Source organism: Polypterus senegalus, chromosome 1 (genome assembly GCF_016835505.1).
Source record: "Polypterus senegalus isolate Bchr_013 chromosome 1, ASM1683550v1, whole genome shotgun sequence".
Lineage (NCBI taxonomy): Eukaryota > Metazoa > Chordata > Cladistia > Polypteriformes > Polypteridae > Polypterus > Polypterus senegalus.
This window is the reverse complement of record NC_053154.1, coordinates 42,846,698-42,863,550: the sequence shown is the minus strand read 5'-3', so window position 1 is coordinate 42,863,550 and position 16,853 is coordinate 42,846,698. Positions and strand designations below refer to the sequence as shown.

General features: G+C 34.8%; 1 protein-coding gene across 3 annotated transcripts in view; it reads right to left on the bottom strand.

The window, feature by feature from the left end:
• The window catches only part of scube2 (signal peptide, CUB domain, EGF-like 2), a 95,793-nt gene that overhangs the window by 34,682 nt on the left and 44,258 nt on the right, over positions 1 to 16,853 (bottom strand). For 2 of the 3 annotated variants that reach the window (XM_039748259.1, XM_039748277.1), the window contains exons 7-10: positions 14,033 to 14,119; positions 10,574 to 10,690; positions 2,752 to 2,874; positions 1,914 to 2,030 (exon numbers count right to left, since the gene is read on the bottom strand). In XM_039748259.1, coding sequence (XP_039604193.1) covers positions 1,914 to 2,030; positions 2,752 to 2,874; positions 10,574 to 10,690; positions 14,033 to 14,119 — 444 coding nt within the window. The remainder of the gene's footprint in view (positions 1 to 1,913; positions 2,031 to 2,751; positions 2,875 to 10,573; positions 10,691 to 14,032; positions 14,120 to 16,853) is intronic. The other variant, XM_039748269.1, reaches the window with a different exon arrangement.

Below are 16,853 nucleotides of genomic sequence, written 5' to 3'. Positions count from 1 at the left end.
CATCTGTGGAATGTGCTGGAAAAACAAGTCTGATCCATGGAGGCCCCACCTTGCAATTTATAGGACTTAAAGGATCTCCTGCTAACGTCTTGGTGACAAATGCCATGGGACATCTTCAGAGGTTTTGGGGAACTGCACAGTATTTGGCAGGTAGTTTTAATAGTGTGGCTGATCGCTGTATCCTTCTTAATGAAAGCATAAGTCTGTGTGTTTGTCCAATTGTTGTGTCTCTGTTGCTCCAACACATGGCACATCACAAATATTAACACTGCTTTTCAAGTTCTAAAACAAATGGCATATAACTGAGACACATGCATTGCATGGTGCACTACAAACATTAATGCTGAGGTCTATATTGATTACTTAGATTTCCATCCATCTTAGACAGGTAACACAGCTAATATGCTTTATATAATTGAGTGTGTGTGTGACAGCATAAGTCTTGGTTGGTATTGTGCTATTATCAGTTTTCAGAACACATGCTAGTAAGAATTTCATGGAACTATGTACACTATATACTATTTACACATGACAATAAACAACTTGGCCTTGCAGTGCACCAGTGTCGTTTGACTAACCTAAATAACTTGGAGCAAATCTGGCTGGAAGAATGAGGTGAAATCACTCCTATAATATGGTGGTTTTGTAATAGCCAAAGATTGCTTTATGTGTAATAAAATATGTAAATTATACCTTTCTTTCTATGGTATCTTGTTTTAAACCAGTTCAACGTGAAAAATCTAGCACTGTTCTATCATTGAATTTCTAATGATAGAGAACAATAATATGCTTCTGATATTCATTATGTCCTAGTCAACATTTACCGGGTCCAGTTCCTTTCATAAGCCACCATCAGGAGTTGGGCTATAAAATTCTGTTATTGCAGGACATCTTTTGAAATCGACACATAATAACCCAGAGACTAGGCAACAATGGAAAAGACTAACGTATTCAATATGGGCAATATCAAGCTGATTTGCTCTGATGTCTGAGACAGTAAACCAGGGAACAGTGGCAAGGAAAAAGGGATATGAAAGCTGCCCACCTTCTACCTTACAACAATGCCCCCACACACATTACATGGGTTATAAACATTTCTGTATGAAAGCTTGCATTCAGACGCCTCATCTACCTTACTCTCCAGATTTGTATCAATTTGACTTACCACCTTTTCCAAAATCTGAAGGGCTACTTCCAAGGGATTCACTATGCCAATAATGAAGATGTTAAGTGAGCTACAGAAGAGTGGTTGCACAAAAAGACAAAACATTTTACCTTAGTGGCATATAACAGCTTTGTAACAAGCAAATCAGTGTTCAAAGGGGTTATGTTAAAACCTTTGATCACCACTTGTATAACTGTGATTATATATTTCACACCCTTGGTGTATATAGCTATCTCTATAAAACAAAATCTACCAGAGTTATTCTGCTCAAAATCAAAACGTTCATAGCATTTTACAATGCTATACCCGTGCCAAGATATGTTCAGACTGAATTATTCCTGCCACACTGTTGACTTGTGTTTAGGATATACATAACACAGCTTGACTTGGAAATACACATTGTATATTAAATATCTGAGCCATCCTGCACATTCACTTTTCTCTCCCTTTTATTCCACAAAATGGTACAGGACCATTAGCATGTGTACCAGCAGATTCACAGGGAGTTTTCATCCACAGGTCACAAAGTTACTCAAAAGCCACTCATATTGACAAATACATGTTCTTGTGTATATATAATTCACATATTGTACACATAGGATGCATTCAATATATGATGCTGTATTTACTGTCTTACTGTCTCTTGTTGATATTGTATGACTGTCACTATTCTTTTACCAAAAAACTTTTTACATTTTTTATTACTGAAATAAACATGCCATAAAATTTATATCTTTGTTGACATTACCTCCACAATGTGCTAGACCGTAGAGAGTGTACCCCTTATTACAAACACATTCAAAGGATCCAGGGTAATTGACACATGTGTGATCACAAGTCCTTTCAAAAAAGCATTCATCAATATCTACAACAAATGCAGAGAGGTTGAATCAAAACAAAATTACCAAGAGCGATTGCCAATAGTGTTTTATAGTTTAGCAAAATTCAATAATACATAATGACAAAGTCAAACATGTTTTCAGAAAGATTTGCAAATTTATTATAAATGAAAAATGAAAATCTCCTTTTGCTGTGGCACTCAAAATTGTGGCCCTAAACACATTCTCTTAAAAATATTTTTTCCCTTTAAGCAAAGAATTTAAAGGCAGAGGTTGTGTATCTTAGTATGTGACTATTGATAATACCATGATACCATGATAATAATTTAGATGTGACAGACAGAAGGTTTATCTGTACAATTTACTTTAGCAGACAGGACTTCACAGGCACCAGTCCTGCTTTTTTTCAAAAGGAACAATGATTAATTCTTCCTTCTACCCTTTTCTCTTTTGTAAATTTAGTGGTGACTGTTATAAAGATAAATATTGATTGTGACAAACTCACCACTGACAGACATTTTCAAATGTATTTTTCCAATAATCCAATATGAATGCTGCTCTTGTAACACACTCTACGTGAAGGGATATCCCTACAATTAATAACTAAAGACCAGAAGTCTTTGCTGAGCAATTGACTGTGTCATTCTAATTAATTGCGTCACGTCACCACCCCATCAAAAAATTTCCAATGTTTGTACGATATAATCTTTGACGTTTTTATTCCTCAAAGTCTCAACTTCTACTTACCTTGACAAGATCTCTCATCAGTTAATAATTTGTATCCTTTTTTGCAACTGCATTCAAAACTCCCAATTGTATTTTTACAGAACTGATCACATCCTCCATTGCTGAACTGACATTCATCAATGTCTGCAAAATAAGTAATGGTCAACAGAAATTTCCTACAATACATAAACACTACTCATACAATGCATTGTATGATAAATTTAGGTTATGTAAAAAATCATCTTAACTAGAGCCTTTTCTTTAAACCTCAACAGCAGAAATTTACTTAGATTTAGACTTTGATAAGTACAGCCCACAAATATTACTGACATTTCCTTTTTTGATCCAAAAAGCACCAAACACAGACATTTTTTAACAGTACTTTGAGTACATAATTTAAGACATATATTGCTAAGGTAGGCTTGCTGAACAGTTAGAAGTTAAAATATAATATGTTCTAAATAAAGATATGTTCAATGCCATGTATTTATCATTGTAAAAAATATACTATGGAAATGGAATGGTTCTAGTGCTGCCACACTATCAGAAAAGTGCTACATAAAATAAATACTGCTTGACTTCTGGTCAAGAGAGGATCAAAATGGTAAATTGTTTTGTTTCTTCAAGTGAGGCAGAGATTACTTTTGAAAGGGCAAAGCGAATAATTTGGACAAGCAGGGTTTGTGTATTAGTGGATGAGATAGCTAGTGAAACACAAAGTGCCAAATGGGCTCACAGTCAATATCCAGAGCACACAGGTTTCTCTTTTAAACATTGGTAGCACCACATAGGCCCCGTCTGTAATACTTTGTTTTAATTTTAAAACATTTGCATTTGTCTACATTTTTGGCTTTCGTCCATGCTACCCAATTGTTTTTTAACACCTAAAAATGATGACTTTTAACAAAGCTCTCCAGAACCTGATACTTTGTATCAGCATTGTGGTGAGGACAAGTGAGAAATTCAGTTTTGAACTGTGTTTATTTCATGGCCCTTTCCTGATTGGTTTCTTCTCATTACGCCGTCTCATTCACGAACTGCTCACCCTTCAGAGAAGAAAAACATGTTCCAACATAGTGGGCTTTGAACATTTGCTTCCTATGGCGCTTGTTGTACTGTTTAACTGTATGCATCTAAATTGCATTTTGTAAAGTTTGAATGCTACATACATGTACATGTGTAAAATGCAAATTATTTACTGGTCTCTATAGTTTTGCGATAAATCCTTTGGCATTACTGCTGTAAAGAAAAATTCAGAGCCCGGTGAAAATCAGGCTGTAAATCCCTTATTAATATTTATTCCTTATACTTAATCTGTTCAGTAAGGAGGAACACATTCTGCTGAAAAGTTTATAACAATGCATTAACAAAGTGGATGGGTGTAGAATGCAGCCAAGCTCACAATATTGCAGGACAGACAGAGAGAAAGAGACAAAAGCACAATGCAGTAAAGTGAAGATATAGACGCACACACACACATATATTTATTTTCTCTATTGAGTTAGTCTTACAAATGTTATTCAGTACAAGGTGTGCTCCAAATGCTGCGGACTGCTTAATATCAATCCTCATCTGTCGGTAGTTCAAAAGGCTGTTACTTTCAACTGTAATTAGCACAAGAAAGTTACACATAAGCGATTTGCAGCAGCTCCTCAAATAAATGATTTCTTTCTCTATGCTGTGAAAGCACTATCAGAGTCTTGCACGTAATGAGCTTTGAAAGCATATAAAGCACAAGGGAATCTGATTTTTACAGGTCTCTGAATTTTTCACTACACACTCCCTTCACGCCGCCAATGTGTATATGCCTAGTGTAGACGAAGGTCACTGCTATACGCATTTTCAAGCATTTCAGTATGGACAGGGATCCTTTCATAAACAATGCAAAAACTCCAGTGTGGATGAAGATCCTATTCTTTAAAAACACCATTTTTAGATGAAAACATGAAGTAACCATGTTCCACTGATGTCAAACACACGTGTGTAGGGAACATGTGGTAACATTACAAATAATTTAAATAAGGAAGATGTCCACATTATAACACCATTACAACTTTTTCTAAATCAATGCAACTATGTTTCACATCAGGTTCAGTTAAATCCTCCTTGTAGGAAAGCATTGATTTTACGTCTGACTGAATTGTTGATCCAGTTAGCACTGACCTGAGAAAGGTATTCTAGGTACTTAGTGTTACTGCCTCACCTCAGTACTTTTTTTAGCAAATTCTAATGTATTTGATCTATTTGGGTGACGATGAGAAGTGTGCATCGTGTAGTGTCTGCTTTATAATTTTTCCGCCAGTCTTCTGTGAGTAAAACTTTGTAGTCCTCCAGTCCTGCACACTGTGAATTGTGGCTGGTAATTTTAGTTACAAATTATTAATATTTTCTTATACAGCTTTGATCATTTTCAACTGCAGATGGTTTCCTGGGCCAACCTGGTGAACTTTAAATAAAAATAATTCCAAATCCTGCACTTTCTGAGTGAAAACACTTAAGTGTTGTGATCAACCTGAACATACCTGTCAAAAAAATTTGAACATTTATTCTGTCCGTAAAGATTACTTCAACATTCTGGAGTCAAATCCATTGTTAACATAGATCTAAGTTACACATATCCATTCATAGACAATATACTGAGTAACTGTCAACATTAGAAAATATCGCTGCTCTTGTGAGTAGAATGGAAATAAATGTCATCAACTAAGAGAGGGAGAGGCAAGTTCATTGTACCTTGTGAACATCACTGACAGAATAAAACTGAATAATAAACAAGCACTAACTTTTACAAGTAGACAAAATTTACACCGAGTGTTACAGACTCAAATCAATTTTTTTTTATTTTATTATAGTAACTAGCAAAATACCCGCGCTTCGCAGCGGAGAAGTAGTGTGTTAAAGAAGCAATGAAAAAGAAAAGGAAACATGTTGAAAATAACGTAACATGATTGTTAATGTAATTGTTTTGTCACTGTTGTGAGTGATGAGTGTTGTTGTCATATATATATATTTACACACACACACATAAACATATATATATACATATCTATACATATACACATATATACATACATATATATCTACATATATACACATACATATACATACACACATACATACATACACACACATATATACACACAAATACATATATATATATACATACACACACACATATATAAACATATATATACATATACATACATATCTACATATATACACACACAGCTATTTTGTATCAGTGCAATACGCTGCTTGTTAAAATGGATAACTCCCGCTCTTACGTGCAAGTCTGCGTGGATATTATGAACTATCGTATTTGTTCAAGTTCTATTTAAATTTTAAATAGAAGGAACTTTTATTTAGTCGACAGAAATATCTTTGGTAGGAATGGTAAAAACAGACAGGAATATTATTCCTGAATAAATCAACTCAAACCTTAAACAACTTATAATATTTTGCTCTCCATAAAAATATATCCTGTCTAAATTATACAAGTTAGAAATAAAGTAAACATTAAAAGAACAAACATTCAAATTTCTTTACTCTTATGTAATTTTATATAAAAAATAAACTTAGATTTTAAATATCCCAAAAGATTTTGCTCTCCATAAAAATATATCCTGTCAAAATTATACAAATTCAAATATGAACATGCTGCATAACAAAACCTGGAAATATAAATAAAATGTGTTCCTTTCAGCAATAACAAATCAAATCATTCAGTTGTCTTTGCTCATATGTCATTTTAGAGCTGGACGCCTGGCATCTTTTTTTGGCAACAAGTTCGTTTATGTTTGGTGTGAGGTTCTGTGTTGTGGAGATTCTCAGGATGGATTGCAGGTGCTCATCAGTGAGGTGAGTCCTGTGTGCTGTTTTGTTAGTCTTTATCACTGAGAAGAGCTTCTCACACAGATATGTGCTACCAAACATGCACAAGGTTCGAGCCGCATGTAGACGGACTTTTTTTGTTCTTCAAAGTCACCAAAGCGCCGTACAAACTCAGTGCGCTCAGTTTATCAGCAAAGTGCGATTTGGGAACACCATAGTGACGACTTGGTTTAACATTACTTGGCAACAGGGAAAGAGGGAAAGTTGCACTGGTGCATTTGTGTCTCTCATAAAAGCAGCTTCACTTGAAATCACTTTGTGATTGTGCACGGTAAAACGTCCGCTGAAGTGTCAGATTTTTATTTAATTCTTCTGCTTTCTGTATCTTCTGCATTGCATTCAGGTTACCCTGATGTTTTGTCTCATAGTGCCGTCTTAGATTAAATTCTGTAATTACAGCCACATTAGCTCCACAAATGAGACACACGGGTTCAGTAAACATATACTCAGCCTCCCATCGCTTTTAAAGGCTCTATTTTCAGAATGAACTTTTCTCTCAGCATCGCGTGAGCTAGCTTCGCAATAAGTGTTCGGCAAGGCAGCTGAAGCGCTGCATTATGGGATCTGTAGTTTATTGTGTTACCAGCGCTTCATATACCTGGGCCATTAATAACAATAATACAGTATATAAAATGATCTCGCGGGCGGATATAATTACACGCCGTGCGGATGAGTTGACCCTTGAGTTTGACAAATATGGACTAAATAGAACTTGAAAAGATATATTTTTGAAATGTGATCGCGCAATTCAGATAGAGTTGACGCGCACTACAGCCTGCATCCTCCCCTCGCTCTTACTTTTTTACCGTTCATCTAATGAATACACTGAGTATGGCTTTACCAAAACAATCATTGATGGCGAATAAAGTATCCATTATTCGAGTATGTAGATCGGAATATATATATACATATATATATACCCGCGTATCGCAGCGAGAAGTAGTGTGTTAAAAAGCTAGAAAAGAAAAGGGAACATTTTAAAAATAACGTAACATGACTGTCAATATACAGTATTTGTTTTGTGAGTGTTACTGAGTGTTGCTGTCATCAAGGATTTGATTATCATTATTTCTTTCAATCAGGCTCGTATTTGTAGGATGTGTTGTGTTCAAGTTACATTCCGTGTTTGTCAATCGTTGTAAAGATGACAGGTTTCTTTCATCGATTCGTTTCTTACTGCATCAATAAACAGCTCGTCTTCTTCTTTATCTGAGACCTGACACACTGCATGCACAGTTTTTTTTACACTGTCTTCCTTTAGCGGGACATTGACTTTTTCCACCGTGTGCTTTGTTTCCGCAGTAGCTGGATTTATGAATATGCTTATCAGGCGCTTCATATTTTTGCTGCCTTTTCAATTGTGTAATTCGGTTTTGTTCAGCTCTTTGGAACTGTTGCCTTTTATCTCTGCACTCGTCAGTTCACGTGAGCCGCTCGGTGTACATGCATCGAAGGTTCCCAGCTGTGCTGGTGCCATCTCGTGCTATGTCCGTGGCTGTATTTAATGTTACCTTAGTCCTGGCACTTAAAACTTTCTCTCGCAGTTTCGCTGAGTTTGTGTCAAACACCACGCTGACCATCTCATCTTCCTCTGCATAAGCACAGTCCTTAACCCGTGAATATTTAGTGGGAGTTTGCTATTGGATTGCCGCTGACGGACGGCCTTATATGGGCAGGCACTAAATTACAAACGCCAGCGGCAGCCTGTCTATGAACTTAATTTAAAGTGTAGGTTTACATCGTGCTTTGTTTCGAGTAGCAGAACTCATGAATATGGTTGTATATGTCACTCGCTCGCTTCTTATTGTTTCGCTGCCTTCTCAATTATATAATGCATGTTTTCTTCAGCGCTTTTTGAGGTCTTCCTGGTTTTCTATGTACTGCGTGATTACGTGGGAGGCGTGATGATGTCACACGAAACTCCGCCCCCACGGCGTTCAAGCTCATCTCCATTACAGTAAATGGAGAAAAACAGCTTCCAGTTATGACCATTACGCGTAGAATTTCGATATAAAACCTGCCCAACTTTTGTAAGGAAGCTGTAAGGAATGAACCTGCCAAATTTCAGCCTTCCACCCACACGGGAAGTTGGAGAATTAGTGATGAGTCAGTGAGTGAGTGAGTGAGTGAGTGAGTGAGTGAGTGAGTGAGTGAGTGAGTGAGGGCTTTGCCTTTTATTAGTATAGATAATAATAGCAGCTCACTAATCAAAACATGTAGCACCCGGTACCCTTGGGTTATAAGGCAGCAGTTCTTACCTCTGTACCATTCAAGAATACATAATAACTGTCGATTGACATTTGAGCTTGGGTTTTTAACTCATTCACAGCCACATGTAAATTTAATATTTTTTTCTTTGGTTATATTCTTGAATGAAAGAGCATGTGTTTATTTGATATTTGGAGTAAAGTCTTCACACATTATACACTTCACATTATTATTAGTATAACATGGAAAACGTTTCTGTTTTAGCTATGTGTTCATCAGTTCCTGTCATCCTACACTTACACAGATCTTTGTAGATGCAGAACACACATGAAATGTATGTATTCCAAATAACAATATATTATTTACCCTATACAACTCCAGGCACCTCACACCACAAAAAACACATCTAAGGCTCTGAGAATTTTGTGACGGACTCAGCACCGTCGGTTGGGGGGATGGGATAGCAAGCTGCTTGCTTCTTGTGCTGATCGACACGTTTGCAAAACAAAAAATGCTGATGAAGAGGTGTGAAGGAATTTAAATTGGCCCAGGATTACGAGTTTTTTTTGTAGGTTTCAGGGATTCTAGTGTTAATAGAGAAAAACACACAAACTTACACACAAAAACATTATTCCATTGTATACAGGGTGATGGGGTCGATTCAAATTACTATATACCAGTATGGTTAACGTGCATCACAGGTAAATGAATTTAAGCAATTCCTAAGGAAGAGATTAAGCAGCATATGTCTAAACCATGCCTTTTTGTAAATAGTTAGAAATAGTTAGAGCTGAATGGCCTGTGCTCATCACAATTGTCAAGCGCGGGTATTTTGCTAGTATACATATGTTCAACAGAGGTGTTCTTGGGAGACTTTTTAGTCACAGATGGTTTATGTATTGTGACCACAGGCTTGCTGTCAGTAGGACAATGTTGGCCCGAGTACTCTTTGCAGTTTAATGCCTTAGCCACTACACCACAAGACACCACTCTTACCCTTATGTACACTTACATAATAAGAATATCCTTTTAAGCATCTTTAACCAACAGAAATATTACACATTATTCTAACACACCTATTTTCTGAAAAATACATCTTTCATTACATGGAACTAGGGAAAAATCTGCCTTGGATGAGTAAAAGGTTGATCACAGCACAGTTATGCACAAATCCAAATGTACTCTTACTTTCTTACTTTAAATACTGTATGTTAATTAGCCAAACATGCAGGAAAACCAATACAGATATTATGAAAACAGGTAAGCTCCTGTAGTAATGCACTGCTGAGATAGCTGAGGACTGATTTAGATCATTTATTTAGGTAAAATGCCTAGAGTGGGCTGGGTGGTCTCATGGCCTGGAACCCCTGCAGATTTGATTTATTTTCTCCAGCCGTCTTGAGTTTTTTTTTTGTTTTTTCTGTCCTCCCTGGCCATCAGACCTTACTTTTATTCTATGTTAATTGGTGTTCCCTAATTTTAATTCTTATTTATTTTGTCTTTTTTCTCTTTCTTCATCATGTAAAGCACTTTATTTCTAAGAAAATTTGCTATATAAATAAATGTTATTATTGTTGTTCATCTTATGAATTATATTCAAGTGGGAAATTCACTGTACTCTGTACATGTGACAAATTCTACAACTATTTAATGCATAAGAGGACAAACTCATTTGCAAGACCGGATATCACAGGAATATAATTGCTGCAACTAAATTGTGCTGTACAATTAAATAATGACCCACCTTTACAAGTTTTTCCATCAGACTGCAGAGTAAATCCAACTGGACAACTACACCGGACACCTGTTGAAGTGTCTTTACATGTCTGATCACAGCCCCCATTATTGACAGCACAAGTTTCTGAAAGTAGACACAAAACAAAATATTAGTCTTTCTACAATATATAAAGTACAGAACAAAATCACTAATGAGAAGCTACCAACACGACTGAAAATGATAAAGATGGCAAAAGAAGTGCAGATTTGGAAGAATAATGAGAAAAATCAGTAAAGCTTACACATATAGTATATAACAACTTTGATATTATTTAAAAGATTATATATAGAATAAGAACATATAGCAGATGTAATGGAATGTAAAAGTGCCAGACCAGTTATCCATATAATGTTAGAAGCAAGAGGCAGAACTCCAGTTGATAACTAAGTTATTAAATGCTAAATAATATGACATACAATTTCTATTGCACACCAAGGCAGAATCATTATGATCAGCATTTCTTCAAATAACTGGAATATAGAATAATTTGATAAAAAATAAATTTATTTTATCATTTATTAATATCAAAAAGAACCATACACTTTCAATGTTTTTACTCTTTGAACTTAGCCTACGGATATCTAGTGTTTCCTCAGAATTAAATAACTCAAAAAAAAACTCAAAACTAGTCTCTAATTTTCTTCTCATTTTAGCATATATAAAAAAAATCACTTTGACTTTCTCTTGCCTTCAGGTGATATTGTGAGTGAGACGACAAAGAAGAAAAGGAAGAAGACATCACAACATCTTAGCAGATATGAAATTAGAAAGCTGGGCTTGTAACGTCTTATTAATTATCTAGTCTCAGTGCCAAAAGAATCTATTAAAAATAACTGCTATTTCAAAGTAATAACTTCCTTTTAGCTTTACTCCAATAAGATATAAATTTAAGCTAAAAACATACAGATGATGATGTCATTTAGCTGTCTAATTTCTGTATCTTCAAAAATGCTATTTACGTTAATCACAGAGAAGCTTTAAACAATTTTTCTTATTTAAAATGTGAACAATTCTAGAAGAAAGTTACTTCTAAAAATTGCACTTATTCTCTTGCTGCTATACAGATATTTTGCAAATAAATGCATTTTTCTAATGACACTCTTCTTTTCTTGCAACCCCAGTTTAGTTTTACTTTCCACTACAATCATTTTTTAAAAGAAACAAATTAAGAAAAGATGTCTTTCATTTTAAAAATATCTCAGGAACGCTTCTCTCACTCATTGGCTAAGTAAATAGACAAAATTCACCACACCAGACAAACATCAAGATTTTAAAAGTCTAGTAAAAAAAAATCTCTTAATAAATATAAGGCACCTTGCCATTTCACAGTTGGTTCAAAAATCAATGGAATGTAGGGTATCAAGTAATATTTACAGTATATATGCTTAGAAACAGAAAAAAAACAGTGCTGAAGGAAGCAGTCACATTACCTCTTTTTATAGGGACTTAGCTCTAACAAGACCATAAGGAATATATTACACTAATAATGAATTTATTGTCATTAATACAAAAAGAAAAAAAAGAAAATGTTTTGAGGCACAACACTATCATGCAGTTGTAAATATTGTTCCCTCACAGCTTCAAAGATGTGTTTTTGATTCCTGGCCAAATCACTATCTGTGCAGAGTTTGGATATTTTCCCCATGTTCACATGGGTTTTCTCTCTAAGCTCACAGGTTCCCTTCCACATAACCACAGATATGTATGATAGGTTAATCTGCAACACTTATTTAGTTAGGTAAGAATGAGTGTAACTGTTGTGCTTCAGTTTGTCCTTTAACAAACTGGTGTCTTATTCAGTGCTGGTGTCTACCTTAAATTGGATATTGAGACCAAAAATCCACAGACCTATTTTAAAAGAATATAGTGAAAATGATAAGCATACAGAAATATTTCTCTTCTTTATTCATTCTCAGTTTTCCACAACTAACCTGTGGGTTGTACTCCAAAGTCAGACTACACTTTTAAACTTGATAAGAATAAATGAATGTATGGATTAAATACTGTGGTGGGCTGGCGCCCTGCCCAGGGTTTGTTTCCTGCCTTGCGCCCTGTGTTGGCTGGGATTGGCTCCAGCAGACCCCCGTGACCCTGTAGTTAGGATATAGCGGGTTGGATAACGGATAGATGGATGGATGAATTAAATAAATAAGCAAGCTTTATATGTAAAAATAAGATAAAACCAACATCAAGTGGTTTTGAAAGATATAAAGCTAAGTTTTGCTCTCATTTTAAAAATAATTTTGATGTCTGACAATAAAGTCATACAATTGAAACAAAATCGTAACAATTATGTTCTAAAGATGCTTTCAATGTATGTCCCTGGAATTTCATATATATGTAAAAAACATCACTTCCAAGTTTCAAAGTTCACTTGGAAGATGTTCTCCCATACTAGTTAGTTTTCACATTTCCCCCTGTATACAGTATCTGCTATTGTCAGAAAATGAAGTCCTTTTACTTGGATTCTCACTCCTGAAGGCAAAAAGCTGCAAGGAGTCAAGTCTTGAGAGCAGAGAGGATGATACAGGGCAGCAATTTATTTTTCAGAATCCAGAATCCATTTTTTCATTATGATGTGTAAACATTTTTTCTCAAATATTGCAAAAACAATATACAGTATATATAATGACTTTCTGTTTCATAGATTTGTTGATCATCTTCAGAACAAACTTTAATCCCATTTGCCAGCACTACAATTGCTACAAAGTTTAAGTGATTAATGTGACTCACTGACGAAAATATTACAGAGAACTTCCAATTGTTAAAATCACTGGCTTGGCAAAACAATGATTGCAGAACACTATTCTCAGACCTCTATCCATTCTCATTAGAACACTAGTGAAGGTCACAATCTATTCTGAGTTTTAATTTTTAGCATTCATTTAACATTATAGACACATTTCAAATTACTGCCTCAAAAAAACTTTAAACGAAAAGCCTAATCCCTGAAGAAACATGTTTTATTCTGTATTAGTGTCAAAATCCTTTTATGTAGATAAAAACTGAATCTATAATTTTCAAATAAACATTTGTTGAAACTATTTTCTCACAAAATCACAACTTCTTTGTTGACATATATCCCTCAGCCAAACCTCTCTTTTCCTTTTGCATTGATATTTATTGAAACCAAAACATCACACATAAAATTACAGTATTTTATATTCAACAAAATAAGATATACCTATATATTTAAAAGTCAAAAAGCATAAAGACAAAAGAAAAGTTTGCAATACTTAATTTAAGGTTAATATTGGCATTAGACGAAGGACAGAGCTATAACAGACAGGCAGTATTAATTCATGCACTAGCCATCATTTTGCATTGGAAAGGAGCAATAGTGCTTAGATCAAGTAAAAAAAAAAAAAAACAAAGAAGGAAAAAAAAAGCAAGGAGAGAGTGTCAGACAATTAGAAAGAGAGTTACCCATGAGCAGTCGGCGTTTCACTCGCTTGTCCACATCAGCTAATGACGTGGTATTGTAAACAGCATTCTCGGCTGAAGCCTCCTTCTCTACAACATAAGTGAGCAAAAAATAGAATGCAGTTGGTGAAACTAGTTCACATGCCTTCACTTCTTTTTTGAATGTTATGCTATTAATTTAGAAGTCCTAGTTCCAGCTAAACTTCATTGTTAGAATAAAGTATGACCCTTTCAAAAACTGTGAACATAATGCAGTTTAAACTGATATACACATTTATAAAAAAATCAATATTCAAAAACAGATATATGCACTGTATGTATTTAGTTTTAAATACTTTATGCAGGAACAATTCAAAGCTTGCAGTCATGCACAATGAAAGACCAAAACAGACAAGCCAAATAACTGAATGGAGTTCAAGTATAAAAACGCAACAATAAATAGAAATAGAATGCAGAAAGACTATAGTTGCCTGAAGTGAAGAGTCTGTGGTGCATAATTAATAATGAAATTAATGAAGACCTATCAGTACAGAACATGAAGGTTAGGTGTACTGGCTAAAATTGCAACTCTCTACAAAATACAAAATTCAATCTTGCATCACCTATAATGTGAAGCTATTAAATCTATTAGTAGGGTAAATAATACGATATTACTACATTATAAATAAGTGTGATACTAATGTTCTGGGTGTGAAGCAGTCTATTGAATGCCCTGATCAGAAAAGGCAGTTAAACAAAACCCTGTTTTGTTACATTAAGGTCATAAGGTCAAAACTATCCAAATTCCAAAGTCATCAAGGAGCCAGTTGATTTTGATTGTGAATTATTGAAATTAGTAGAATGTTTTGGCTAAATCTCTCTGATTTTATCACTGTTTAACTTTTAGCTTTTCTAATATAAAACTTTGTGTAGACATTTTGTCTATGTCATGTTGTGAGGAAAAGCAGGCTGTGACTGGCATCCCGGTCAGGACACGAGTATCATAGAAAAACAGGAGAAGGCAATGTATTCGGGTCAACATCTTCCTCCACACACTAGGTGGCAGCATCCCTGGGCTACGGTACCCCTGTGGTCAGCACTGTTGGATTCCTTGAGTGCTGCCAGAGAGTATTGAAGGGACTGGAGAGCCCTACTTTGTGGGGCTTCAAATGTACCCAGAAGTACACCCGAGCAACAGTTTCAGGACACCTGAAGTACTTTAGGTTTTTGTATAAAAGGAGCAGCCTGCTGCCATACAGGGAGCCAGAGTCAGGAGGAGGAAGGCAAAGCTTACCTGGAGGAGTGGAGGAGAGACAGAAGGACTGCAGCAAGTTTGATTTAAATTTTGTGAGTCGTGTGAACATGTGTGTGTAAGAGATTTACACGGTCCTCACTAGAACTTGTGTCTGAGCCATTGTGTTTGTTGTTTGGAGTGCTCCCCCTGGTGGTGACATTATTAATAAACTAATAAAATAATTTCTAGACTTTTGTTGGGTAATTACTGCAATACCATACTTTGTTCATTCAGGTTTAGTCCAACAATTTGGTCAATGTTTTAATAAATTAAACTCCTTTGTACATTTGTAAAGAGGCAGGAAACACTGAAATTCTTAACCTAACTGCAGCAAAACCATGTGGCTTGTGAATGGTTTGCATAAAGACAAACTAAATATTTGGCTAACATTTTAATAAATGATTCAGAAAATAAAAGAAAGAAAGGATGAAGCATAATACTATGCAGTATTGTAAAACACTGCTTTCATTTACAAAATACTCATATACAAAACATTTTGTGGTTTTGCAGCATTAATTGTACAAACATTTAAAAGAAGAAAGTCTGTTACAAATCTACAATTTTGTGTTAAATGTTTAGCTACATATAATGCAGTTAATTTTTGCTAGTGTAACTACAGGCAAGCAATAAAGAGTGCTTTAGAATTGAAGAAGCAAAAGAAAGAATACTGCAGATCTTAGTACTCATTCATCCATCTATCCACTCATCCATTTTCTGTTGCCTATTTAAACAGGTCAGATTCACTGTAAGTTTTTTGTACCGTGAACATAAAATATACATCTGAACACAAATTAAACAAAGTATTTACCAATATACATCAATCATGTAAATAGAAAATGTTCATAAATGTTTTATTTTGTTGTTCTGAGTTGTTCAAAAAAAATTAAAAATAAAACAGCTATCAGTACCACTTCAGCTATGCAAAGCAACAGATAAAACTGGAGTTAGTGAAATTTTTTTTCTTTAACTGTGTCCTAAATGTTTGTAGGTTGCAATCAACTACAAAACTGCAGGACTGAACAAAAGGAAATATTTTAGTAACAGAATAGTACGACAGGTTATTTCTAAGGAAAAATAACCCAACCTGTCAGTTGTCTAACATCCACTTTACATTTGAAGCTATGCAAGTTCTGTCATGGCATTTCTAAGCAGTTCTTTAGTTAATTAATCTCACATTACTGCCTATGGTCTGATCACCCTGGTAAAATGTGGTCTCCACTACATTAGCTTCATCCATTTTACAAAACAGGACTTGAACTAATAATTTTTACTTAATAATATCAAATAGATGCCTTGAGTTTACCATTACGGAAACATGCAATAAATTTTAAAAATGTTAGTTTTCCTTATTTGTTGAATAACTAAATTATGTTATTACATATAACATTACAGCACTTTCTTATAATTGTATATACTTAATGTACTTTCATTTTAAACTAATACTTCACCATGAAATATACATTGTGTATGTATTACTTGACTTGTGTTGTGCATAGTGGTGGCTAAGAAAAATTTTTAATGTCATATTTTCATCACGTCCGGAGATAACTT